The 27,725-nt window shown below is 42.9% G+C and overlaps 1 protein-coding gene across 3 annotated transcripts in view; it reads right to left on the bottom strand.

Annotated features, from left to right (window-relative positions):
- Positions 1–22,014, bottom strand: part of TNRC6A (trinucleotide repeat containing adaptor 6A) — a 148,682-nt gene extending 126,668 nt beyond the window's left edge. Inside the window, exon 1 of one of the 3 annotated variants that reach the window (XM_079121149.1) lies at positions 21,905–22,014. In XM_079121149.1, the coding sequence (XP_078977275.1) occupies positions 21,905–21,984 (80 nt within the window). In that variant the 5' untranslated portion in view covers positions 21,985–22,014. The remainder of the gene's footprint in view (positions 1–21,904) is intronic. The other 2 variants (XM_079121146.1, XM_079121153.1) reach the window with 2 other exon arrangements.
- Between the last annotated feature and the right edge of the window lie 5,711 nt (positions 22,015–27,725).

The raw sequence follows: 27,725 nt of genomic DNA, 5'->3' as shown, positions 1-27,725 counted from the left end.
CATTTGGCTCTCTTGAATCATTTTTGCTTTTCTTGTTCCCCATGAAATTTTTATTAAGTTAATGTGTTTTTCTTTGTGTCCGCTTCCTTTCTTTTTTCGCTCTTGTTCTTTTTCTCATGGAGCATGGATCATTTTTCAGACAAGCTTCCTTCTTTGCAATCAATCTTTGTTTCAGGAGGGACCTTTTCTTCTGAGATCTTTGTAACTCAGCTCATGCTACTGCATATTTTTATAACACCTAAGATTTTGTTTTCTAATACTTGATGATCTTCATGTGGGATTTGGGCCCCTGCAGAGGGAACCCTCTGGCATCCCGGGGTGAGCAAAGCCCTCTCTCCCTAGGATAGTTGTACAACACTGTTCTTAAACACAGCTCTGAAGCCAGATGACCCCACTCTGAGTTTCACTTCTGAAACTCAATAGCTCTGTGATCCTGAGCCTTGGGAAAGTGGCTTAACCTTTCTTTTCTACTTTCCCTCGTGAGTTTTCTGAAAGTTTCCACCCATGCAAAAAAGTTGAGAGACAGTACTGTGATGATCCATATGATGTAGTACTGGTGGCCCAGTGAAGAAGCATCTAGATTCAGTAACTAAATATCTTGCTTTATGTGCTAAGTGTATGTACGTGCTTGTGGGTGTTATTATATAAATACTTTGGCCTATATCACCTAAAAAAAAAAGAGTATTATCCTACATAAACACAACACCAGAATCACACTTTAAGAAAAGTTATAAGCCAGGCATGGTGGCACACACCTGTATCCAGGAGGCTGAGGCAGGAGGATCGCAAGTTCAAAGCCAGCCTCAGCAACTTAGCAAGGCCCTCAGCAACTGAGTGAGACCCTGTCTCAGAATAAAAGTAAAAAAAGAAATAACTGGGGGTGTGGCCCAGTGGTTAAGTGCCCCTGGGTTCCATCCCTGGGACCAAAAAAAGAAAAAGAAAAAGAACAAGGACGTCCTAATGCCCCCTCATGTGCAGTCCACGTTCCCGTTTCTACCAATTGTCCCTTAAACGTCTTTTACGACTGTTTTGATTTTGCTGGTCAGGATCCAATTGAGAGTCACAAATTGCACTTGGATCTCTCTACACTCCTTTTTTAAACTGGTGCATGATAATTGCACATTGATAGTGGAATTCCCTCTGCCATATTCGCACATGCACATGACATAATTTGATCAAACTGGTTCCCTTTCCTTTTCCTCCCCTGTCCCTCCTCCTCCATCCCCGCCCTCTATCCCATCGATCTTCCTCCTCTTTTCCTCTTTACTCTATATTCCTAGCAAAATTTCCAAGCTGTTTATAAAAGACACTGATGCTTTTGAAGAGGCCAGATCAAGCGTCTGGTAGAAGGCCCCACGTTTAGGATTTGTGTGACGGCTGCCTTAGGGTGCAAGACTGCACCTACATTCCCATCTGTGAAATGGGCAGAGGGGCAGCAGGAACCACGCGGTCACTACCCACTTCCACTTAGTCGGCGTGAGGATCCCGCGCAGCGAGGCCTGCGAGGTGGCAATGGATGTCTGGTCATTCCCGGGATCTGATCACAGTCCTCCTTGTCACCACCACCATCTTGTCCCCACACTCCACGCCGCACTGACGCACGTACTGTTCCGATTCTTTCCTCGCCCTCCTGGGACGTGTGAGGCTGTCTGTCTCTGTTCTCTCTCTCCTGGAGGACTTGATGGATGAATCCTTAGCCAAGTGAATCTCTGAGCCCCTCCAAGGACTGGACTGGACTTTTTAGCCTCATCCATCCCCCTGATGACAACTCCTCTTTTCCAGAACCATAATTCTATAACCCGGAATGGCTCAAGCAGCAAGAGAAGCAGTAACCGGTGCCCTGTCCGCCCCAGGGGGTTTGGTGGGGGAGGAAGGGTGCTTGGTCATTGTTAGAGCTGGTGGTGACCTTGGCGTGGAAGCTGTTGGTACTGCAGGGGTCACGATGTGGTTGGAGGGATGCTGGGGGAGGCGCTTGGCTGGCAGAGAAGTGGGGAATGTGCTGCCAGAAGACCAGGCTCCCAGTCAGATGCTAATTACTGTGGCCTGGGGGACCCGGGCCCCTATAGCTGCAGTGCCCTCACGTCATCCCAAGGAAGTGTGGGGGCTGGTGGGAGAGGTGAGAGGGGCTGACAGGTTGGAGAAGCCCACTGGTTCCCCTAGGGTCCAGCCTCCCTTCAGACCCAAGCTGTCTGGGAGAAACTGTGGCTGTCACCATAGCAACAGAAGCAGCTGATGCGTGATGCGCAGTGTCTTTATTGGAGAACCTCGGTCAAGCTTGTGCCAGTATTTTTCCATCTGAATCTCATTTCTTCAGTGAAAAGAGAGAGAGACCAGAGGCTGGGAATGTCATGGGCGGGGGCCTGGGGTTTTGGAGAGGGGAGAGTGCTCAGACAGTCTATTTGAATTTCTGGGGAACGTAGAGAGAAGACGAGCAGATTTTGACACAGTCGAGGCATAATCTAAATATTCCAGCTGCTTCAGAATCTCCTTAAATTATACATGAGTCACTGAAGCAGCTCTCTCATCGCCTTTGGAAAGGTACAGAGCCTTTCCAAAGAACCTTAGGGGAGGGGTTGTCTCGGGTCAAAGAACATGAACTTGGGAGTCAGACGGACCTAAGAGTCCCCGGTCTACTACCTTCCAGATGTGCAGCTTTGGCTTCTCCCCCCGCCCCCGTTCAGTAAGCCTCAATGTCCTCATCTGTAAAATGGGTGCAGTAAGAGTAGCTGCCTCTCAGGACCCTGGCGGGAAGTAAGCAGGGGGCTGCGTGTGGATTTGGCTGGATACCTGGCCCCCACTAGGTGCTCAATAAGCATTCGCTGCTTTTAGCAGTACAAGCATTTTTACTCTCCTTCAACAGCTACTCTCAGTAGCCTCCGACTACTACTATCACACTCTTACTACGACTGCACCGCCTCCTCCCCACCCCCTTGCCTGGGCTGGCGGGGATAACCCAATCCAGTGAGGACGAGGTGATGAATCACTGGCGACTCAGTCCTCTCCCACAAATGGCAGAGTGTGTCTGAATTTGCCAGCACTTTTGTGAAGAACTGGGGCCTAAGACTGGGGGAGACGTGGTTACGCATTGGCGAACCGTGAGCCTAGTGTTACACAGAGGTATGACTCACCCACAGCAAGGGAATCCTAGAATTTTTCTTAGAGGAGTTTGGATCCCCGATCTATTTCAAGTGTTTATTTTTTATTTTGAGACAGGTTCTCGCCAAGTTGCTTAGGTCCTCGCTAAGTTGCTGAGGCTGGCCTTGAACTTGTGATCCTCCTGCCTCAGCCTCCAGAGCCGCTGGGATTACAGGTGTGCGCTACCGTGCCCGGCCTTAAGTGGTTTCCTAAATATGTCATCCAAGTACCCCCTCTGTTTTTGTCCTGTGTACCACCCACATGAATATTTATTTAAGGGTTTTTTTTGTTTTGATTCCCGTTATATTGGTTAAACAAATGTGGTTTCAATGGAAATTACATAGTGCTATGAAAAGCGTGAAGCTAGTAGCACTTGCCATGAAAGAAACTATAAAAGTGATGGAAATAATTCAGTGTCACCGAATTCTAGCTAATACTTTCTTCTGATAGAAATTTCTGTGACTTTGCTAACAAGGGATCCTAGCAAGTGTTAGAGAGGTGTTAAGAACTGAAATAAAAAAGACTGTGCCAAAATATAACTTTCTTGGTTAATCAGAAGGACCGAAAGACAGCTCAAGGTGAGTGACTTTCTTACCATGTGATGCAATGATCTCTAATGTCCATGTGTGGCTTCCACCTAAAAATCACATTGTTTTGTTTTGTTTTTGTGCTGGGGATTGAATTCAGGGATGCTTAACCACTGAGCCACATCCTCAGCCTTTTTATGTGTTTTTTTAGAGACAGGGTCTTGCTAAGTTGTTAAGGGCCTCACTAAGTTACTGAGGCTGGCCTCGAACTTTTGATCCTCCTGCCTCAGCCTCCTCCCAAGTGGCTGGGTTGACAGATGTGCACCACGGCACCTGGCCTAAAAATCATTGTTGACCTTAACTAAGAGTGAAGAATAACCTCTGTTCAGAGAGGGAGGCAGGAAGCAGGACAAGAAGTAACCCCTAGAGCAGACTGCATCTCATCTGCCTCTGACTGTGCAGGTGGCCAAGGAGACAGGTGAGCCCTCCAGGTGGAAGGGGCAGCATTAGTGACAACAGTGGAGGCATGTTTGGTGTGACCTTCAGGCCACTTTGAGTAGTTCACAGTCACTGAAGCCAGGGAGGAAGAGGAGCATACACATAAGGTCTAGATCATGAAGATTTTCTGAGCTGCACAAAGAACTCCAAGTTCAGGGTTGAGGATATAGCTCAGTTGGTAGAGTGCTTGCCTTGCTAAGCACAAGGCCCTGGGTTCAAATCTCCAATATGGCCAAAAAAAAAAAAAAAAAAGATCTCTGTTTGGTCTGGGGATATAGCTCAGTTGGTAGAGTGTTTGCCTCACATGCACCATGTGAAGCGCAAAGCCCCAAATGTATTCAGGAGCAGAATGACAAGATAGTGAGAGTAGAAGCTTTGGCTTCTAATGCACAGTCATCGGCTCTTCCCAGCTCGGAGGTGGGGAATATCATCCCTGTTTTACAGTTGAGGAAAATGAGGCCTCAGGAGGGTCAGTAGCTTGCCCAGATGTGGCAGAATCCATGACTGTCACATCATGATCACTCTGCAAATGGACTTTGCAGCTCCTGCCATTAAAAGAGGAACCTGTTTCCCCCCTGAATGGCCTTATGATCTACTTGGACCAAAGGAATGCAGGGAAGGGTGATGGGGGCACTTCCAAGTCCAGGTCTCAAGAGATCTCAAGTGTTTTCACTTGTTCCTTTGGAACCTTGTCATTGCCGTGACCGAGGCCAGCTCAGCCCTCTGCAGGATGAGTGACCATGTGGCATGAAGTCCAGTTGTTCCAGCTGAGGCCCAGACATAGGACAGAGCCCAGCCAACATCGGCAGAGTCACCTCTCCAGCCCGTCGTGACCATAGATACGCGAATGAGCCCAGTGAGACCAGAAAAATCACCTTGCGGACCCTAAGACTCACAAGCCATAAAGAGTGGCGTTATTTCAAGCCATTACATTTTGGAGTAGCTTTGGTTAGTGAAAGATAACTGAAAAACCAAGATATGGCTTTGCGTAAATTTTGGAATTGGGATTTGCTCCAGGTGTGCCCCGCCCCAAGGCTATTGATTCCCTTACACATCATTTCTCAGGAACACCCGGGTGTCCCATTTAGCTGGGATCTTATCTTAGGGGCACCCTGCATAACTTCCCACCCAAGGTGAATCACATGTTAGCTGCCCTGTACCTTTCAAAGATTTGATGGCTCTATTAGCAGAGACGGAGGAGGAACAGGGGGAAAATATGTCCCTGCAAGCAACTTTTCCACGAGTGGCATTCTCAATAGTTTTTTTTTTTATTTTTTAAAGGCAATAGTTCTCAACCAGATGTGATTTTGACCCTCTAGGGGACATTAGCAATGTCTGGAGACATTTTTTAATTGTTATAACTAGAGAGAAGATCTAGGCCACTCTGCCAATAGACGCCCAGTATACTGCTAAATAAATGTCCTGTAGGGCATGACAGAGTGCTCACCTGCCATATGCAAGACCCTGAGTCTAATCTTCAGCACTGCAGAACAAAACAAAACAAAACAAATCCTACAGTGCACAGGGTGGCCCCCACAACAGAATGATCCACCAGGATGTCAGCAGCGAAGATGACGTGTGATCACTATCCTTCACTGTGATGGCAACATCTTCAGACCATGGCTTTCAACCCTGGCTAACATGCTAGACTCACTCAGGGAATTTAAAAAAAAAATCACTCTTGAGATTCTGATTCATTTGGGGTGGAGACATTAAAAAATCCCCTCTAGGTGACTGTAATACACAACCAGGGTTGAAAAATGACTTTAGAAAAATTATTTTGAAATTGAGTCATACAAAGACAGTAGCAAAAATGATGGTTTAAAAACACGTGGGTCCCTGGTCCCCATGGGAATGGCCTCCCCCACCACGTCCTGTTCTGCTGGCCTTAGGGTCTCACAGCCACCCAGCTGTGACTTTGGTGATTCCAGCTGGTCGCTGGCTTACTTACCCAGTCTTCTGTCTTTCTTTACCCCTGTCCTCCACCACCCGTCCCAAATCACTTTCTCTGAATGTTCTCGCTGATATGCGGATGCTAACATATGATAAGGGACGGGGGGAGAATAGACGGACTTTGGATTAGACAAAGGGGAAAGAAGGGAAGGGTGTGGGGATGGGAGGAGGAAAGACAGTGGAAAGAATTGGACATGACTTTCCTGTGTTCACATATGAATACGCCGCCAACGTAATCCACGTCAGGTACAACCACAAGAATGGGAAGCTATGCTCCATGTATGATATGTCAAAATATAGTCTACTGTCCTGTAGATCCAAAAAAATTTTTTAAAAATTAAAAAAGAAAAAGAACACTTTCTCCAATGCAAAACTCTACCGGCTCACAGATTTCCATAAGACCTTTAGTTAGAGGCTTTTTCTGGAGATTTGAAGATTAATGGCAGGGCACCCTATCTTCTGACATCTCCCTCTGTTCATTCACCCTTCTCTTCTCTTCCCTAAATGGTTAGCTCTGCAGGTTTGAGAAAGTCAAACCCTGAACATCTCAAAGAAAGGACTCACCCTTGACCTGTTCCTGGGAGATAACCTCTGAGCCCAGTAATGCCCTATCTGATACAAGTGTTTCATACATCCAGGGCCTGGGGCCACGGCCAGAGAGTTTATGCTAAAAAGGTGATTTATGGGGCTGGGGAGATAGCTCAGCTGGTAGAGTGCTTGGCTCACAAGCACAAGGCCCTGAGTTCAATCCCCAGTACTGCAAAAAAAAAAAAAAAAAGGGGGATTTATGGTGGGGACCTTAGGCCATGTTGGAGGGATTGCAGGCTGGGAAGTGACCCCCAGTAGAAGCCATGGATGCTAAGGCTCCAGTGAGCTTCTTGGTGGCATTACTCTGTATTGTCATACGTCATTGCTGGAAAAATTAAGCACTGTCTCTGTGACTGTACTTAGAGGGTGTAACTGGACGCTTGTGCCTGAACTCTGTCCTGTGCATCTTCTTTCCTTTGCTGATTTTCATCTGTGTCTTTTCATCATAATAAACTATTATCTATGAATGTAACAGTTTTGTGAGTCCTCCTAGCAAGTCACCCAACCCGAGGGCTTCTTGGGGACTCTCTGACACATCTCCCCACTCCCTCCTCTCTCTTTTCTCTTCCTCTGGCAGAAACAAAAAGATTCCTTCTGCAGTGCTGACCATTCTCATGGGTGATCTTACACACTCTTCTAAGTTCATCAAGAAATTTCTTTCATGTAAATCCAGTGCTCTCCGCGTAAGCAATGCTTGTTGAAAAATTTTCTCCAGCCTATCAGGTACTTTTGCAAACACTCCTGTGTAAGCATGTATGTGTGCATGTACACACACACGCACACACACACACACACACAGCTCACAACTGTCACGTATTCACCAAAACCAGGACTAGGATACTGCCAGAATCTGGGTTCATCTGCACATATTAGGAGGCTGTTGAGAGTGGAATAAGAAAACATGGCTGGCAGCATGCCTGTGCTTGACCTTACTGCAGGTAAGGTGCCCATCCACTACCTGATGCCTCAGACTGCAAATGGCCCCATGGATTCCTGTGGGTGCAGGTGCCTTTCTTAACTCTCAGTTGCTTGGATTCTTTCCAACTTTTTTGCTCTTCCAAATGATGCACCACTAATGATTCTTGCAAACGAATCATTAGGCTCTTCTATAATTATTATCTGAAGACACACATCTACACACGGAATTTCTGAATTCAAGAGTCCAGGTGTCTTAAAGATCTTTGATAGATTATACCTTTCTGGGAGTGTATCAATTAAAAACTCCACCAGTTTTGTATAAACATGATCATTTCCCTGTTTCCTTGTCACATCGAACATTAACTACGTGTTCTACTAGCAAATAAATTGCTCTGTCAGTAACTGCATGGTCAGAGAAATCATGGTACATTTATACTACAGAATATTATGCTATAAAGAATAAGGGAAGTTTCTGGAATATAAAGGAAGAGAGAAGCAAAAAGTTGGACTTCCTGTACCCCAATATAATGGGATGGAGAGAAAACAGTCCAGGTTAACAAACAAAACACCAGAAGCACTTAGAGAAAAACAGGAGGGCTGGGGAGATAGCTCAGTTGGTAGAGTGCTTGCCTTGCAAGCACAAGGCCCTGGTTTCGATCCCCAGCAGCGCGCAAAAAAAAAAAAAAAAAAAAAAGGAATGTTGGTGACCACATAATGCTTTAAAGTGTCAATCAAAGAAATCAACCATAAAAGCATTCAAGCAATGGTCAGGTAGTATCTGCCCTGTGCCTCAGGGAGAAGAAAAGGGGATGGGGAATGGGTAGAAGGTAAGGGCAACATTCCTGAAAATCACAGCAGTACTTTCCAAATCGGAGAGAAGGGACGTGCCGGCCTCCTGGAGGGAAAGATTCCCCTCCCCAGGAGCCTCACCTTGCTAAAGACTAAAGGATAAGTAAAGTCTTATCCTATGAAAGGTCTGAAAAACAGCGAGGGTCTTGGCAGGAAAGCTGTAGATGGATATTAACACTCCCCCCCCCCCTCCCCCCCCCCCGATCTTGCCATCTCTTGTCACAGAAGCAAACAAATAGGAGACAGTAAGAAAAACCAGATAATGTCCAAGGAGGGCCTGTGCCTTCCTTCGGTGGAGGCACAGCGCGCATGCGCCTGGCTAAGAGTGAAGGGCCGGGTGGGGAAGGTGGGGCGCAGGCGAGGCCCAGCAAGCCCTGAGGACGGCGTCGGACACACGTGCAGAAAACAGAAAGCAGCTGCCCGCAGCCCCTGGCGTGTCACAGGCTTGGTTTAGCACTTTTTTTCCCTTTTGCTGCTCGCCCCACCCAAACCCCAATGGAAAAACTGACAAAACAGAAACTCAGCAAGCGCACCCGTTTTCTGTTATTTCAGTGAGTCAATATTTTCTAAAGTTTACAAAGCTGAAAATAGAGGTTTAAAATAATAGCAGCATAAAGGCTACCAAAAGTATAAAGCTACCATAAATAAAGAGTAAGACACAGCAAAGCAAACAGCGCCCGGGGCCAAACGATAGAAAACGGGCAATCTTAAAAGTGGAAAATAGAAGATGATTTAAGACATCCTATTTACGAACTCCATCAATGTATGTGGAGTGTTTTTTGTTTGTTTGTTTGTTTGTTTGTTTTAACAAAGAAGCAATTTAAATAGAAAGACTTCAAGATTGCATCGATCGGTAAAATCTGACCTTCGACTGAAAGCAAAAGTTGCTAAAGTTTCTTAGGAAGATTGAAAGTTAAGGTGTGAACAAAGACATCAGATAAAGGTTGATACAAAGAAAGCTGGTTCATGATTTTAATATCAGATGGAGTCGAATCCAAGGTCAAAGGAGGCCACCAAGACACACGGGGGAGTTTTATAATGACACAGGGGACATGCACTCTAGAGGGAGGCTAAAACTTCAGTGATATGTGGGCACAGGACGACAGCATCAAAAGTACCCAGTTGGCACACACCAAGGACTGCCGCACGGCTCCCAGCCCGCGCATAGGCAAGGAGACGCAAAGACCTAGAGGGTCTGATGTATATTTAGTAAGGCGCCCTTCCGTCGTTTTGGATCAAACGCTATTCACTGAATGTAGAGGCTACATCTTTCATGGTCCTGTGGGCTTTTTACAGTAATGGGTGATCGGTCAGGCTGCAAAGAAAATCTTAACAAGATCCAAAGAGTAGAGATAGCACAGAGCACTTTCTAATCCTAATTCAAAAAAACTAGAAGTGTGTAACCTGGTAAGGGGAGCCATCGGGAGAGGGAGGGAGGGAGGGAGAGAAGGAGGAAGAAGAGTGTGGAAACTAAATCCCAAAATTTGGGGGGGCAGGTACCGGAGATTGAATTCAGGGGCACTCGACCACTGAGCCACACCTCAGCCCTATTTTGTATTTTATTTAGAGACAGGGTCTCACTGAGTTGTGTAACACCTCGCTTTTGCTGAGGCTGCCTTTGAACTCACAATCCTCCTGTCTCAGCCTCCAGAGTTGCTGGGACTTCAGAAGTGTGCCACCACGCCTGGCTAAACCCCAAATTCTTAATACCTTGAATAATGAAATGAAGTTAAACACATCGAAAACTCTGTCATAGGGCCCAAATTGGGCTGTTAAGAGGTCAATTCACAGCCCTAAACAAATACATAAGAAAACAAAGACAAGGAAATTAAATAGATCTACACCAGGTAATCCCAGTGGCTGGGGAGGCTGAGGCAGGAGTTTGAAGCCAACCTTGCAAAAGCGAGGCCCTAAGCAACTCAGTGAGACCCTGCTTCTAAATAAAATACAAAATAGGGCTGGGGATGTGACTCACTCCCCGGTTCACTCCCTGGTACCCGCCCCCCAAACAAACAAAAAAAATAAGACAGAAATTAAATGGATTTAGTATTCAAAGAGTTAGACAACAAACTATCCTAAGAAATAAGGGGAAGAAAACCAATAAATTAGTAAATTAAAAAATAAATTTTAAAAAATGGAGTTAAGTAATTCAAAAGCTCAGGTTCATTGGAGTAAAATAGATAAACTACTGAGCTTAGTATTCAGAAAAAAAGAGAGAAAACCCCAAAACATATTATTAGGAATAAGGAAGGGGAAGTAACATAACACAGAAGACATGAAAAGACTCAACACCTTGCAAACCTTGTGCAATAAAATGTGAACATCTGAATAAAATAGATTGCTTTCTAGAAAAATTGGAATAACTGAAATAAACAGTCTTACAAATCTTAAATAAAACAGGAAGCAGGAACAAAATTGAAAATATTGCCCTAAGTCTCCATCTAAAATCCACCAATCCCACCAGATAGAGAAATTTTTCCAAATAATTAAGAAATAAATCACCCTTCTCCTATGTCAATTGTGTCAGAGCACAGAAGCAAAAGATATACATCTTTTGTATGTGTGAAAAGCACCCAAACCCAGAAATCACATAATTTAATGAACACGATTATAAGAATCATGTTCATGGGCTGGGGATATAGCTCAGTTACTAGAGTGCTTACCTTGCATGCACAAGGCCCTGGGTTCAATCCCCAGCACCGCAAAAAAAAAAAAAAAAAAAAAAAAAAAGGAATCACGTTCATGTTTAATACATAGCAAGACTCTATCAAATTCACATATAAATATCATATGTCATATAAGCTATTACCAAAGAAAATCTAATATAGTTCAGGAATGGAGGAAACTAGTTTAAATTAGTTAAACTGTTAGTAAGCATTACTAACCATGTATCTCAGTCTAAAAAATAAATCTCAAAAATTCAATGTTGGTTTGGGGTTGTGGCTTGGTGGTGGAGCGCTTGCCTCACACGTGTGAGGCTCTGGGTTTGATCCTCAGACCACAAAAAAATAAAAAATAAATAAATGAAGGTATTGTGTCCATCTACAACTAGTGTATATATTTAAAAATTCAATGTTATTAGCAGGGAATTGACAAAATATTCTCTTGCAGCCTTCTAAACCTCCACTGTATTTGTGGCTAAACTTCCCTTTTTATTTTCAAAATTTGAAATATGTACTGTATTTTCTTTGATTGAACAAAATCTCTCTAGATTTTTGTTTTATTGATCTTACCAAAGACCCAGATCATGGTTTTATTTAACATTGGTTTCTGGTTTAATTCAGTAAGGTCTATATCATAACTAATTCTGTTTACCTGCTATTTTAGTCCATTTGGTTATTTTTTCAAACCTCTCTCTCTTTGGTTCTTTTTGTTTGTTTGTTTTTATTTTTTGCAGTGCTGAGTATTGAACCCAGGGCCTTGTGCTTGCGAGGCAAACACTCTACCAACTGAGCTACATCCCCAGCTCTCCAACCTCTTTTATGAGACACTTGTTTCATTCCTTTTCATTCTTTATTAATAAAAACATGTGAAATGATGTTTCAGATGGTTTGTGTCTCGATTACAGGGTTGTCTACTTTCAGTCAGTTTTGAAAGGTGTTTGTTCTTTTTGTTATTTTACACATAAACAAACTGCAGTGTTAATTTCCTCTTTGCCTAAAATAATTTTATATGGTTGGTGGTTTTTTAAATGTTCTAAATATTTTAAATTTTTTGTTAACCTGATGTTATTACTTATTTACAAGTCATTTTTATTAAACAACTTGACTTCTACAATTTCTGCCTTTGGAATTCATTTAGGTTCCATTTGGCCCAACACATTTCTATTTTCTGTTTTTGTTTCTTGGTACCTCCGAGTGATTGAACCCAGGGTCACTTTACCACTGAGTCACATCCCCAGCCTTTTTAGTTTTGATTTTGAGACAGAGTCTTCCTAAGTTGCTTAGGGCCTTGCTAAGCTGCTGAGGCTGGCCTTGAACTTGCGATCCTCTTACCTCAGCCGGCCAAGTTGCTAGAATTTCAGGTGTGCCCCACCATGCCCTACTACATTACTATTTTAAAATATATGTTCTAGGGGCTGGGGATATAGCTCAGTTGGTAGACTGCTTGCCTCGCAAGCAGAAGGCCCTGGGTTCAATCCCCAGTACCCCCCCTCCCCCAAAATATATATATGTTCTATATGTTTGAAAAGCATACTTATTTCTTGGTATGTATGCATTATTGTATTATTGATCCCATTATTTAAATCCTGATGTTTTTGTATGTTGTTCTGTCAGGATGAGAATGGTTTGTGAATGTCTTACTCAGTTTTAGGCTTCTTGACATTTCTCATATTTCTATGGAAACAATTACTTTGAAATCCATGTTCTTTGTCTCAACCTTGCTTTAAATTTGAGGCAATAAATTCAATGATACATGGGAACAAGCTGTAAGTTAAAAATCTGTAGACTCTGACTTTTCTGAGAACACAAAACACGAGCTTTTATCTAAATAAATTTCTTTCTAAAAACATGTTCAAAACGTCTAGAACATTGCAAATATTCTAAAAAACACGCTATGAGCCAGTAATTATAAAATTGCCACATATGTGCTTCTCTGGCTTCCTGTCAACACAGCATTAAATTTTTGTCTGAGTCTCACAACTGAGAAAGGCAAGGGATTCTCTTAAATTCAGAGGCTGGTTTTAATGGTACCAGGCTTAGATTGGTAAACACTGGATACAGGAAATGGCATTTGCTGGAGTGTTTGTTGGGGAGAATTTTGTTTTGCTCCTCAATGTGGTCAACTCTATTTTGCCAAGGAAAGAGCATCTTTTTTTTTTACTGATCTAGTTATAATTAAGTCAGCTGGTGTATAAACCACATATATGCTCTTGAACTCAGGAAGAGCTCTGAGCGACTTCACGTAATTGACATACATAATGACTATAATGGAAATCTCTCAAACCATGGAGCAGAATCTCACCTTCTTGGACAATGTTATTTTATTTTTCTATGCTTTAGTGTTATGCTTCCAATTCATAGGAGCTCATCAATGTCATTATCTTTGGGGGGGATTGGATCATCTGGCATGAAATAATACTCTGTCCAAAATGCTTTCAGCTCTGTGTCCTCTTTTCTCTAAAATTAATATTGCTATTTTCTTCGATTTCGTATTAGGCTTGTCTCTTGGAAACGCGAGATAGCTAGATACAAAAGCCCCAGTCTGAAGGGCTTTGTTTTCCATGGGGTTGGTTAAGTCTTTCTGTTGTTTCAGGTCTCCTCATTGTCACCTGCTTTGTCCTTTGTCCTTTGTTTACTTTTTCTTCCTGACAATGGCAATATGAATCATGCTGTCTTTTTTTTTTGGTGGTGGTGGTATTTCCTTACTTGTTAACAGCTACATTCCTTTCCATTTTATTCTCAGACACACATCTTGTGCTTCCTTAGTTGAAGTTCCCATCATCCTGCCTGGTTCAAAGGCTGTGATCTGAGGCGAAGCGGAATGTGATTTCAATTTAGGAAAGCAAATGCTCCCAACCAGCTCCGATTTCAGGGCGCTTTGAAACCAAGCTCAAGAAGACTCTCTGAACTCTCTTCTGATTTAATTATCTTTCTTGACTAATCTATTTACTCAGCCAACCTTGGATAGGGTGATGGTCATTTCGAGATTGGGATGAGGTTTACATGGATCAACCCATGTCCTGTGGACCCTATTAGATGTCCCCTGCTCTGTCCTCTCTCTTTTCTAAGAAAGCCTATGTTGTTTGGATCCAGTTACTCAATTACCACTTAAACAACGTATCTATTTAAGATACAAACACAGAAGGCCAAAGAAAAAGAACAGTGGATATTGAAGTAAGAACTTTGAAGGACAATCGCTGTGCTGGGAAATGTTGAGCTCAGCAAGCGGGGTGCCGGTTGGTGGCGTGTTGAGGCGTCTGAAGCAATAGCAGCTTGGGATGCGTGCCAACACTCTGGTGGAGGAAAGCCTCATAAATGAGTTCTGATCTCTGTCTGGCATTTCCCATTTTCAGTTTACAGAAAGGACGCCACACCGTCCGTAGATCTTCTTTTCCAAAGAATTGCTTTTGACATTTGCATTCAATATTATACCGTGGGATAACTTATTTAGTCGCCACCTCGTGGGCACCGCAGTTAATTCGACTTCATTGGCTTCTTCGTTCATCTGTGTGCGTCTCTCAGGACTTCCCCTTGCCTTATAAGGTTCCTTTTCTATGAGTCCTACGTCAATGATTTCTCCTTATTAAATCCAAGTTCACCTAGGTTCCCTCTCTCCCTCCGCAGCACAGAGGGGGCGCCTTTCAGGTGCCTTCTATCTGTCTATCATGATCATCCATTTTTAAAATAGGATATTTAAAAGAAAATAATATCACACGGTACAATTTGAATTTTTCCTCCCCATATGGCGACCTATCTTAGCGCTCTAGCTACATCTGTTTTAAATAGAATAGATAGAACCATTTTTTTAAACATACCCAGGAGATGGATATGTGAGTTGTTTTGGTTAGTGGCTATTGTAAACAATGTTGCAAGAAAATGCACCTCACCTATCTCCTATCAACCTGTGCAGAGTGTCTTTTTTTCTTTTTTTTCCTCCTTTCTCCCTCACTTTCTTTCTTTGATACCAGAGATGGAACTCCAGGGTGCTCTACCACTGAGATACAGTCTCCCTAAGTTGCTCAGGCCAGTCTCAAACTGGCCGTCTTCCTGCCTCAGCCTCCCCAGCCTCTGGGATTAGAGGCGTGTGCCACAGCACCCTGCTAGTGCAGAATTTCTTTATGGAAAAAAACAAGTAGTGGAAATGCTTAATGTATCGTCCCTTTCCTTTACTGGAACTGCCCTGTCCAACAGAATTGCCATGAGCCACACGTGGCTGCTGGACGCTTTGCAATGTGGCGCTGTGTACAGAACGAATTTTTAAAACTTCAAAACCGAATCGGCATAAGAGACCTTTCTGTTAGATTTGATTTCACTATTATACTCTCAAAAGTGTGTCACATAAAATGCTGTATTGTTCCTGCACGCGTCAGATGCGTGTGTGCTTTCTGGGTTTCCGTGTAAGTGTGATACGGATCTCATTGACCTCCTGGGGTTGATTCCGCTTTAAGGATTTTTCTCTGTGCGTTGATAGAACATCGTAATGTGTTTATTTGAGTATTTCGTGCAGACATTAGGAGCTTCATAACACCTTTGTATTGTGATGGGTAATTAAATAAAAATACATATTATTTTAATTATCAGCCAATTATTTTTCTATTATGCACAAAATTTAAAATGAAGTCATACAACTGATACTGGATCAGCTGGTTCATGATAAGAAGAGTGAATGAAAAAAGAGACAGAAGGCTGGGAATGGAGGGATCAGGAAGATGTTGGTCAAAGAACACTATATTTTTGGAAATAAGTTCAAGAGGTGTTGCACAGTTAATAGCAATAGGTATTCGGAAGTTGCTTAAAGAGGGCTGGGGATCTAGCTCAGTGGTAGAGTGCTTGCCTAGCGTGCTTGGGGCTCTGGGTTCAAACCTCTCTACATTGCCCCCAAATTTTTTTAAAGAGCAGATTGTAAGTCTTCTAGCCACAAGAAATAAGTATGTCAGGCAGTGCTTATGTTAAATCGCTTATCCATTCCAGAATGTACACATGCAGCAAGACATCATGTGGTACACCATAAATATATACAAAATTTCCTTGTCAACTGAAAAACTCCATAAGAGGCTGGAAGAAGAAATACCACAGATTTCATGATGAACACCATCAACAATGTGCTCTGTCAGAGCCAAAGGAAAAAGCTGTTTATTGGTCGTGAAAAAAAATTAATAAGCTGAAAAGTGTTGAGATGTTTTTAGCAAATATATGAACTTAACAAGAAGTTTTCTCTTGACATTTAAAAAAAAGAACGAATGAAGCTCTAAAAAGATGCTCTGCTTCACTAGGAATTTGGAAGATGCAAATCAAATCCACAAGATACTCTTTCACACCCATTAGGATGGCTAGTTCCAAAAAACAAAACAATATAGAAAAGAACAAGGGTTGGCAAGGATATGGACAAACTAGAACCCCATACTCTTGTGTATTGCTCATGGAAATATAAAATTGTGTAGTTGCTGTGGAAAACAGGATGGCAACTCCTCAAAAGGTAAACAGAAATGTCACATGACCTAGCAATTCTGCTTCTCGGTACATACAGAAAAGAAGTGAGAGCAGGCTCTCCACGTTCACATGCTCACATTCTTAGCACCATTATTCACCACGATAGCCAGAAGGCAAAATAACCCACATGTCCTTCAACAGGTGAATGGAGAAGTAAAACCTGGCACGTGCTCACAGTGGAATATTACGCAGCCTTGACAAAGAAAGAAGGAAATTCTGACCCATGCTTCAACATGGATGGACCTTGGTGACAGTATGCTAACTGGAATAAGATGTTAACAAAAGGATTAATATTATGGGATTCCTCATCTATAAAGTTCCTAGAATAGCCAAGCTCATAGACATAGAAGACAGAAGGACGGTTCCAGGGACTGAGGGAAGGGGGAAATGGGGCGTTAGTGTTGAGTGGGTTCAGAGTTTCAGTTGGAAAAGCTTTTTAAAGTCTTGGCACTAGACAGTGTGACAGTCCCCCAAAAATGTGAATGCACTTAATGCCACAGAACTGTACACGTACCCATGGTCACAATGGTACATTTTGTGTTATGTATAATTTATCACAATTGAAAAAAAAAAAAAACAAATTACCGAAAGTCTGAATAAAATGTTGAACAGAAACATTTAAATAGATTTGAATCAAAATCAAGATTGCAATGTGGGCCAATTATAAAATGAACTGGATTCTTGAATGTGGAGTGTGTGTGTGTGTGTGTGTGTGTGTGTGTGTGTGTGTGTGTGCACAATATTTAATGGGAAGACAGTACAAGGAATTATTTCAGTTGTGAAAATTTTGTCATAAAGTTATAAGAAAAATGAACAACCATCAATTAAGTGAACTGTTTCCCATAGAATCAATGGATATGTCAAAGATAAAATAATTCAAATTTGGCAAATTTTAGGTGAATCACGCCACAGGATACTGACCAAGGAACAGTAGGGTATAGTTAGTCCTAAAGCTCTTGCAAATTTATGAAGAAACGGTGCCAATTCACAACTGTGGTATAGACTTTTTGAATCTTTTACATCTGATAGAGAAGAATTTCAGTTAGAGACCAAAAAATTAGTTTCTATCCTGCCAGATGGTGTTCCAGAAATATGGATTTAATGGGTCTTCAAAACAAGAGACTGATGTTTTCCATCTTGCTTCATTCCACCGTATGATATATATTGAAAATATTTATACTGCTTTCAGAAGTAGACTCTTTTGGAAGTGCCATGGATACAGTTGCTAAAATTGCTCCAGGTATATGTACAAATGCTACGAATTGTCACCAACGTGTGTAATTTTCAAAAGGAACAGAAGACAATGAATATGATAATTTGGGGTCTTTACCCATCATCCCTGGTTGAATGGTGCAAGAATTTTGCAAGGATTCACTGAACTGTCAATGCCTATTCAAGATCTTCTTGGAATTAAAGGAATGCTAGCCAAAAGCCTAATCATCAAAGACAAAAAAAACAATGACAGGGTGGTTTATGCTTTCTCACAAATATCACAGTATATATGAATCAGATGAATCTGAACTCTAAGGAAAGAAGAACTTCCTTTTGGCCTGGCTGGGACGTTATTAGAATTTACATTGAAATAGAACTTTTCAGCCAGGCACGGTGGTGCACACCTGTGATCGCCAGGGCTCGGGAGGCCGAGGCTGGAGGATCAAAAGTTCAAGGCCAGCCTTAGCAATTTAGCAAGGCCCTAACAACTTATTGAGACTTTGTCTCAAAATAAAACATAAAAAGGGCTGGAGATGTGGCTCAGTGGTTAAGTGTCCCTGAGTTCAATCCCTGGTGTCCCTCCCCCCCCAAAAAAGAAGAAAATGAAATTGAACTTTTTCATAATCTAAATCAATAACATAAGGTTACTCACTTTCTAGCATGAATTGATATGCATAATATTTTTAAATGTGATCACAGCATCATGCAAATTATCTGCAGAATCTACAAGAGAAATTTGAAGAACGTATTATGGATATTGATAAACGGAGTTGCTTTTCAATTTATATAATACCCCTTTACCTGTCACATTAATTACACTAAATCAACATAATTTGAACAGAAGCAGTTTTAAAATTGATACACTTTTACTTTGAAGTGAAATAATTCTTCCAATAAAGATGAGCTAGTTTTGTTACTGTGGATATGAATATTAAAGAAAAATGTTCTTTAGGGAACTAATTGGAAAACCTTTAAATGTCTAGGACAACTTGGGTATGATTCTACTTTGGGGGCTATAAATATAAATACGACCAAATATCTCCAATAAAAATTCAGTACATTGAGCTATGCTGTAGGTGTACACAAAAAACCAAAACCAAAACCAAAACAAAACAAACAAAAAAAACCAGCACCAGGCCTGTAATCCCAGCGACTCAGGAGGTTGAGGCAGGAGGATCACAAGTTTGAGGTCAGCCTTGGCTACTTGGCAAGACCCTGTCTCAAAATAAAAAATAAAAAGGACTGGGGGTGTCACTCAGGGATAGAGCATTCCTGGGTTCAGTCTGGGGTGTCAAAAAAAAAAAAAAAAAAAAAAGGATTGAGCTGGGCTGTAAATGTGCAAAAAGTCACACTGGATGTGAAAACCTTAGATCAGCAACAACAAAGAAGCAACATATCACATGGATAATTTTTATATTGATGACCTTGACATAATGATGTTTTAGAAATAGTGGATTAAATTAAATATGATACTTAAATTATTTTCACCTTCTTTATACTTTTTTCCTAATGAAACATGAAAAATTAGAACATGTAAAAATCACCTATGTGGGGCTGGGGTGGAGCTTAGTGGTAGAGTGCTGGGTTCCATCCCCAGCCCAATCAATCATCAATCAACCATCAAATCACACGTGTGGCTTACGTTTTTCTTCTATCCCATAGTTCAGGTCTAGAATCACCTCCCTTCTTGTTGGCACCTCTGGGATTCTCCACTGGGGTTAGGTCTGGGAGGAGGACCCTCGGCTCCCTCTATGGAAACCAAAGGAGTTGGCTGGATCCAAGGAGCTGGCTGTGAACTTGAGCAGTTCAGCACTGTGACTCCTGAAACTCTGATTCTGGAGTGAGTCGTCCAAAGACAGAACCATGCAGACGTTTGGTTCAACAGTGTCAGTGTCAGGGATGTGGACCAGGCTTTTAAAGACCCCCAAACTACCAACGGGGGTGGGGTGCAATGGATAGCAGAGAACCCATGAGCTCCCACCACAGAGGCGGGGCTGCAGGCGACACAGGGGCAGAGGGGGCCGTGCCGCCCGTCGGATGGGTTAGGTAAGCCTCTGGGCAGAAGAAAGAGTGATAACAATTGAAGCCTTAGAAGGCGGATGGAGGAACAGCATGCGGAGAAGGAGCCGGAATCAGAAGTTTGGACTAAGAATGAATGGCGGGTAGGAGAAGGGAACCACGTAATGCAGAAGATTCAGACCTGGGTTAGGACTCCATGCCTCCCTCATCAGCAGTCCAGAGAAAACCACCTTTGAGCTTTGGAGCAAATACCCAGGCTAATTAAAGATAAAGGACTCTCTGGAACCACCGTGTCACGGCAAGCATGAAGGTGCTCTTGGGGATTCCTGCACACCGGAGGAAAGAAGCAGCAGACATGCCTTCCTCCCTCCCTTCTCTCCTTCTGCATCAGGGATGAATGGATGTGGCTTGGCCAGTTCCTGTCCCTTCTTCCTACTTCCTCTGTCGCCCAGGTCACATGATTCCTGCAAATGGGACTGATTCTGTTCTCCATCAGGGGGACCTAAAAGTTCAGGAGCTCAGCCTCTCTGACTTTATTTTCAGGTTTGACTAAGGTTCCAGGATTATAACTGGGCTCCTGTGTTCCAAGTCTTGCCTTGCGCCCTGTTCTAAGGTCACCACGTCCTTTTTCCCTCCTGGGCCTGATGCCCGTCTCACTGCCTTGTCTGGGATGAACTCACTCCTCCCAGAGGCTAGAGATGTTTCTGGAACCCCGGCTTGGCGACCACAGCCCTGCTTACTGCCCACTGACTGATGCTCGCTCCCTGCCTGGCAGCCTGAAGGTGGAAGATGTTCTTAGATTGTTCTGTGGCTTTCTCCCCATACCACCATGTTGGATAAAGTGGAGCAAAACTCCTTGATCTTTGGAGCCTATCTGCTGAAAATGATCCTTTGTGCTGCCTGTTCTATCTACAGTGCTGGACTTCCTGTTACGGCTGAGCTCAGCCCCTTCCTGACGGTGCCTCCTTTACTGCGCCTTATGGCCAGCTGTCTTGCTCTGTTAGCAGACACAGGATCACAGACATCAATTCAAGTAGATTCTCCGGGGTGACCATCCTGTTATCTCAGCTCTCCCTGCCTGAAAAAAAAAAAAAAAATCATCCCCCAAGGTACCTAGTCAAACTCGGCCTATCCATATACTCCTTTCATCTTTTACTTGGATTAATGCTCTTTCAATTCAGTAATTTTCTCCTTAACTTTCTTTCCCATTGATTTTTCCCAAGAGACTACCTTCTCTGATTACCTTCCCCTGGTTGAATTCTAGGGGAATTACATGTTTCATGAACATGGTGCTCAGAACTGTGTGCCTGGCACAGAGTAGATGCTCAATAATAACCACAGAATGAATGAAAAAGGAAACATACCTCCGGCTCTTCAGAGAGTCAGTGCACGTTATTAAGGACTAGCACCTGTGTTTGCAGGGTACTTAGAGGAGCTCAGCTAGTTTTTATTTTACCAATGCCCAGTTTAAGAAAATCCCTTAATATACACACAAGTGGATAGATGTGACATCAGGGACTCTTCCTTCCTATTTTGACGGGTTTTATTTTCCGTCTATCTTTTGCATCACCAACACTGACCAACGTGAGCAGACACTGATCCGGGTGATGTTACGCTGGTCTGGCTGACCCCACCTGCCAGGGCTTCCTCCCTAACTTCCTCCTGGATTTGTGTTTTGTGATGCCCCCAACCTTGCCCTCGCATCCTGTCCAAGTGGCCACTGAATTTCCCCATGCCGTGAATTACACTGGACAGACCCTGGCAGCAGAATGGCCGGCAGACCACCCACCCCCGTGCAAGCCATTTGGACATGGACGTGATACTGCCGGAAGGATCACACCAGCCTCCGAAGAGGACAGTTGGGCTGGGCCCTGTCGTGGGATCCTGATGTCTGAGTTTCAAAGCCTTTCCCTCTTTCTCTTCTCCAGCTTTGATTTCAACCCCCTTTAACTCGGAATTTGGGGCAGATGCTTCCTCTGTTCCCTTAGTTGGAACCTCAGGCATTTCTGGGCTGAGTGGACCGACGCATGGCCCCCAGGTGAGTAATACTACCTGTTCCATTCCTCGGGCAGCGGAATATCTTGAGAGCCAGGACACCTGGCTTCTAGGCCTGGCTCTGCCACTAGTTGCATGACTTTAGGCAAATCACATCACCTCTCTGGACCTCAGTTTTCACACCTGAGAAATGAAGGGGTTGCATTGGATTAGTGAATCTCCACTGTTTACGTTTTTCCCCTCCCAAATACAACCAGCAGTGTATATTTACCTGAGAGACACAGATCCCAGCGCACCTACTAGATGCAAATTCAGATTGCATTCCTTTCTTTCCCACTCAGGAGTGCCTATCAGGGGCTGGGGCTATAGCTCAGTTGGTAGAGCCCTTGCCTCCAATGCATAATGCCCTGGGTTCCATCCCCAGCACGGCAAAGCCAGCCTGAGCAATTTAGCAAAGCTCTAAGCACTTAGCGAGACCCTGTCTCTAAGTTAAATATAAAAAAGGGTTGGGGATGTTGCTCAGTGGTTGACTGCCCTGGGTTCAATCCCCAGTACAAAAAAAAAAAAAAAAAAAAAAAAAAAATAGAATGCCTATCAGCCAGTAATCCCAGAGGCTCAGAAGGCTGAGGCAGGAGGATCTCAAGTTCAAGGTCAGCCTCAGCAATTTAGCAAGGGCCCTACGCAGTTGAGCAAGACCTTGTCTCGAAATAAAATACAGAAAAGGGCTGGGGATGTGGTTCAGTGGTTAAGTGCCCCTGAGTTCAATCCCTGGTACCAAAAAAGAAAAATGCCTATCAGAATGAAATGAAATGGAAGGACAAAGAAAGTTTCAGTGTTTTTATTCATGTTTAAAAAATAATCTTGGAGCCTGGTGCAGTGGCGCATGCCTATGATCCCAGCGGCTCTGGAGGTTGAGACAGGAGGATCGTGAGTTCAAAGACAGCCTCAGCAAAAAGCGAGGCACTGAGCAACTCCGTGAGACCCTGTCTCTAAGTAAAAAATAGGGGTGACTCAGTGGTTAATTACCTCTGAGTTCAATCCCTGGTACCCCAAATAATAATAATAATCATCACCTTGGGTAGGAAGAATAGCAGAGTGAAACAGAATTTTATTACCTCGTGTACATATATGACTGCATGACCCATGTGATCGTACATGTACCCTCAGAAAAATGAGAAATTATACTCCACTTATGTATTATCTATCAAAATGCATTCATGCATTCTGCTGTCAGGTGTAATGAATTAGAACAAATTTTTAAAAAATTAATAAAAAAATAATAATCTTGGGGCTGGGGATGCAGAGCTCAGTAGTAGTAGAGCACTTTCCTAGCATGTGGGAGGCCCTGGGTTCTATCCCCAGCATTACACAGCAAATAAACCAGAACTTCAAGCTTGGTATTTTGACCGCAATAGAATTACATTTACTGAAGATTTCATGGCACACTTTTGGAATAAGAGCAAGAGAGGAAGAGCAAGAAAGAAAAGCTCAGCACTGGAATTGCATGGAACCCGCGTGGGGTGGGGGACACACATCTGCAGCTCCTGCATTGACCTGGGTCCTTGCAAAACACGTTCAAGGTGAGGTTCTCACTGTGGGTAGGCTTACACTGGCATTTAAAGGCAAACCAATGGCATCAGCTCCGGTTCCAACACAGGAACATAAATCCGTACCTAGGCTGGAGGGAAACCTGACAGACAGCAGCTGGTCTCCAGCATGGCCTCTGCCTCAGAGGCTTGTGTGGGACCCTTTGGCTCTGCGTGGGATTAGCCTTTACCCTGGCTCACTCATCCTGGAGTAAGATGTGGCTCTGCGGGATTCTGCTCGCTTCATTTACAGGTTTCATGAGGCACCCTTCACAACTGCCCCTTCTGTGAACGAGGTGGTGGCACGGGCCTGGCCATGGCCCAGGGCAATGCCTATGCCGGCTGTCACCCTCTGGCTTCACCCTAACTGGTCCTCTTTGCTACTCTCTTGCCTAAGAGGAATGTTGCTCTGCTCTGTTACCAACTTTCCAACATTGGGATTTATCTTTTTGTTGTCATGATGAATCAAAATGCAGTCTGTACAAACAAATAAATAAATAAAACAAAAAGATAAAGAATTTCTTAGAACAAGAAAATAGACTCTTCGGAGTGGATTGATGTAATGGATATAGGAGCTATCAAAATGTATAAATGCATTCTGCTGTCATGTTCAACAAATTAGAATAAATTTAAAAAAAAAAAAAAAGGCCTGGGGCTGTGGCTCAATGGTAGAGCGCTTGCCTAGCACGTGTGAGGCACTGGGTTTGATTCTCAGCACCACATAAATGAATAAAGGCCCGCCGATGACTAAAAAAAATATTTAAAAAAGAGCAAATGAACATAATAGATAATGCTTTACAAAGAAGGTAAAAAAAGAAGAAAATTTAAAAGGCAAACAGAACACAATACAATTATGCAGATTTTATAAATGTATAAGAAAAGTATTTGTCTAAAAAAATCAAAATAAAAACAAAATAAAGTTCTGAGATGTGGCTCAGTGGTAGAGTGCTTGCCCACATGCCTGAGCCCTGGGTTTCATCTCAGAACCATGGAAAAAGAAAATTGAAGAAAGAGATAAAGTATTAGTGACAAACACTGAAAATAGGCAAAGAAGATTTAAAAAAAGAAAGGGAAAGAAAACCGTTTCCTTGCTTTCCCCCTGTGAACAAAGATCCCTCTGGCCCAGGTTGGTTCTGCCCCTTGCCCTTGGATTCAGCCTCGCCCACCCACCTTCCACACTTCGGCCACCTGTGTCTGCAAGGTCTCTGGCAGGCTGCGCGCTGTCTGGGGGCCAGGACTGCATCGGCTTTACTCACTACTGTCAAACACAATGACTGGCACGACAGGAACTTAAAAATCAACTAGTGAATAGAGGAACGACTGGAAGATGGCATGCAGAAGTGCATGCGAGAAGTGAGTCCCGTCTGCCAATTTCCTCCTTCAGCACACCGAACACACTCGAGTCAGCCTTCCCTGTTTGATAAATGCTCACCAAACATGCGCACACAGTGTCCACCCCTGGCGCTTATTCTGACTTTAGAAGCCGGAGAACTTAAAATCTCTGTCAGCAGTTCCTCTTCCTCACCTCCCATTTCTCCCCAAACCTCTGCAACCTGGCCTCCGTCCTCTCCACCCAAGGTCACTGCTCCCAGTACCCGACATGCCGCCAGATGCAACCCACGAAGTTTCTGTCCTCATTTAACTTAGTGCCCTGATTTTCTCTCTCTATGTATATGCTTTTTGTAAAATTTGTTCTGATTAGTTATACATGACAGTAGATGCATTTTGACATATCATACATAAATGGAGTGTAACTTCTCATTCTTCTGGTTGTACACGATGTAGAGTTACACAGGTCATGTAGTCATACATGCACATAGGGTAATGATGTCTGATTCATTCTACTACCATTCCTGCCCCTATGCCCCCTCCTCTCCCTTCACTCCCCTTTGTCTAGTCCAAAATACCTCTATCCACCCCTGCCCCTTATTGTGAATTAACATCCACATATCAGAGAAAACATTCAGCCTTTAGTTCTTTGGGATTGGCTTATTTCATTTAGCATAATATTCTCCAGTTCCATCCATTTACCCGCAAATACATAATTTCATTCTTCTTTAATGCTAAATAATATTCCTTTGTGTTTATATACCACAGTTTCTTTATCCATTCATCTGTTGAAGGATTCGGTGCCCTGACCCTAAATTGTAAAAGTATTTGGATGTCTCCTGAGAGAGTTTATCACTCTTATAGAAGCAGAGGGGAGACAGATCACTTTTTAAAACAGGAGAATGAGGGCATCAATAGGTATTGGTTCAGTTTTCTCAAGATGATGAGTTCAAGGGAGAATAAATACAGAACCGTTTAGAGATTGTAAAGATTCATTTATTTAATCAGTCACTTATTCAAATTCACACATATGCATGCACACAAACACACACACACACATATCCCGTCTCTCCAGAAGGCAGTTAATTTTGAATTAAAAAAATATTGATATGCAATACTCATAGAAAAAATGCATACATTATAGGTGCTCAGTTTGCTGAATTTTCACAAACTGAACACACTGATGTTGGGAAAAGACAGCATGACCAGCGTCCCAGAATCCCCACTGGGTCTCCTAGACACTAGCTCCTCTCCATAGGAAGTGCTCCCTGGTTTTCACAGCTCAGATGAACATCGCCTGCTTTTGTATTTTGCATATTGGAAGCCTACAACATGTATTCTATGGGCTTCCGTTCTTCTGCTCCACGTGTGTGAGATTCACTGGTATTGGGGTACGTGGTTGTAGACCGTTCATTCTCTTTGCTGTTGGATTCTCCTTCACCCACAGCCCCTGCTGACCACAGGGAACTCCCTTTGAACAGTAACTATGATTTCCTCTTCAGTGATATCTCCCCTCCTTCTTCCTTGCCTTTTCTCCAACTCTTAGGACCAACGTATCTATTATGACTTTTGTTTGCTTGTTTGTTTATTATTTGTCCCTTGCCTAGACTTTAAGTTCCATAGAGCCTGAGACATGCTCAATTAATACTGTTTGAAAAAGAGAATCTCAGCTAGTTCCATGCCCCTGACTGCCAGGGAGGTCCTGCTGCCCAGGGAGAACACATAGGTCAAGAACACAGCCCAGTATCATTTAGCAGGAGAGACCAACCTGATGTGGGGTCAGATGTCTCCTTCTGTGGCATCTATACCACAGCTGTGAGTATCAATATGAAAATCTCACATCAAATGCCTGTAAATGCATTTTTAAAGTCTATGAAAATTGAAAGAAAGAAAAAGAATCAGAAATCTCTATTCACAGAGAATATCCCTATTATTATTGGAATTTGTGAATTTTCTGGCTTTTGCATCTTTTGATCTTTTGATCTTTCAAAATTTTAAGAATAAGCATCTGTTGATTAAATTATTAAAAATTAAATAACATGCCCTTATTGATTAACTTTTTAAAAATTAAAGAATAGCATGCCATTATTAAGTAAAGTGTGCCCCCTAGTACTGAAAAAATGGTTTCATATTGACCAGCTGTACTAAAAATATCATGACATTTTATTTTATTAAAATCACAAATTTAACATTCATTTCCTGACTTACAGTAGACACTTAAACATTCCTTAAGTGAATGAATGAATGAATGAAAGAAATATATTACTATGCAACATCATCCCAATGGGTCAGATATGAAAAAAAAAGTGATCACATTACTAATAAATGCTGAAAAAAAAGGAATCTAGCATCCATTCTTGATGAAAATTCTTGGCAAGCAGGAAAGAAGAAGGTTTGTATCATCTGCCTGTCTGCAAACCTCTGCAATCTGGCTCTTGCTGGCACCACGCCATCGAAACTGCTTTCCCCAAGTCCAATCAGCACCCCACATATCGCCAAATCCAGTGCACTTGGATGGGTACCAAGAAATATGTAACGAATTAAGAAATGGATGATGAAAGAATCTCAGATCAACCGTCACCCTCACGTTTAACAGCGAAACGCCAGCGTTGTCTCTTTAAAGCCAGAAATACAACCAGGATGTGAGCTACCCCTGTCCTTAGATGTGTTTCTGGAAGCTCAAACAAAAAGAAAAGAAAACAAAAAACCATGGTAACGAAACACAAAGTAGAGCAATCAAAGAGACAAACAGGATCTTTCCTTGCCTCATACCTAGGAGAATCACCCACGACTCCCACAGTTAAGAGAGCTCTGGAAGTTTACAAAATAAATACACAAGAGTAATGGTTTCCCCCCCCCAAATACCAGCAAAGGTAATGTCTGTGGAATGAGGGGTACCGAGACCATGGAGCAGGGGACATCTTCAGAAGACGTAGCATCTCACAGATGAGAAGCAAAACAAT

Source organism: Sciurus vulgaris (genome assembly GCF_902686455.1).
Source record: "Sciurus vulgaris genome assembly, chromosome: 18".
Lineage (NCBI taxonomy): Eukaryota > Metazoa > Chordata > Mammalia > Rodentia > Sciuridae > Sciurus > Sciurus vulgaris.
The sequence above is the reverse complement of the archived record's forward strand: the minus strand, read 5'-3'. Positions and strand labels throughout refer to the sequence as shown.